Genomic DNA, 742 nt, shown 5'->3' with positions numbered 1-742 from the left:
TGAAATAGCAAAACACTGTGGATTTAAATATCAGCTGAAAATAGTAGGAGATGGCAAATATGGAGCCAGAGATGCAGAGACGAAGATCTGGAATGGCATGGTTGGAGAGTTGGTTTATGGGGTAAGAAAGATATATAGTTTTAAAACCTTCAAAGTTGGACATAACTGATAAGTAGCTTCTAAACTGTTAGCATCAACATTTCCTATGAGGAATGAATATTAAATCTCTTTGATTTTAGAAAGCTGACATAGCAGTGGCTCCACTGACTATCACTTTAGTCAGAGAAGAAGTCATCGACTTCTCAAAGCCATTCATGAGTTTGGGCATCTCCATCATGATCAAGAAGCCTCAGAAATCCAAGCCTGGTGTTTTCTCTTTCCTGGACCCGCTGGCCTATGAGATCTGGATGTGTATCGTGTTTGCCTACATCGGCGTAAGCGTGGTGCTTTTCCTGGTCAGTCGTTTTAGTCCATATGAGTGGCACACAGAGGAATATGAGGACGGCCAGATACAGACTAACGAGTCAACCAATGAGTTTGGGATTTTCAACAGCCTTTGGTTCTCTCTTGGAGCTTTTATGAGACAGGGCTGTGATATTTCACCAAGGTTTGTTCTTGATCTTGCTTGGCCTTGATTTTTTGGTCAAAATATATTGATTTATGATGAATTATTAGTTATATCTATGTTGAAATTAATAAATATACTACACTAAAACATTACATATTTAGAAGATCGTTATTC

The 742-nt window shown here is 38.5% G+C and overlaps 1 protein-coding gene across 1 annotated transcript; it reads left to right on the top strand.

Annotated features, from left to right (window-relative positions):
• Positions 1–4: 4 nt before the first annotated feature.
• On the top strand, positions 5–607 carry LOC107682408 (glutamate receptor 2-like; the record flags this gene model as incomplete). The annotated part of the gene is made up of 2 exons (XM_016478654.1): positions 5–121; positions 240–607. Coding segments are annotated over 2 exons (485 nt in total), but the record flags the coding sequence as incomplete, so codon positions are not given.
• Positions 608–742: the final 135 nt, after the last annotated feature.

This window comes from Sinocyclocheilus anshuiensis, unplaced genomic scaffold, assembly GCF_001515605.1.
Source record: "Sinocyclocheilus anshuiensis isolate Anshui unplaced genomic scaffold, SAMN03320099.WGS_v1.1 C32169543, whole genome shotgun sequence".
Taxonomy (NCBI): Eukaryota; Metazoa; Chordata; class Actinopteri; order Cypriniformes; family Cyprinidae; genus Sinocyclocheilus; species Sinocyclocheilus anshuiensis.
This window is presented reverse-complemented; position numbering and strand designations above follow the sequence as displayed.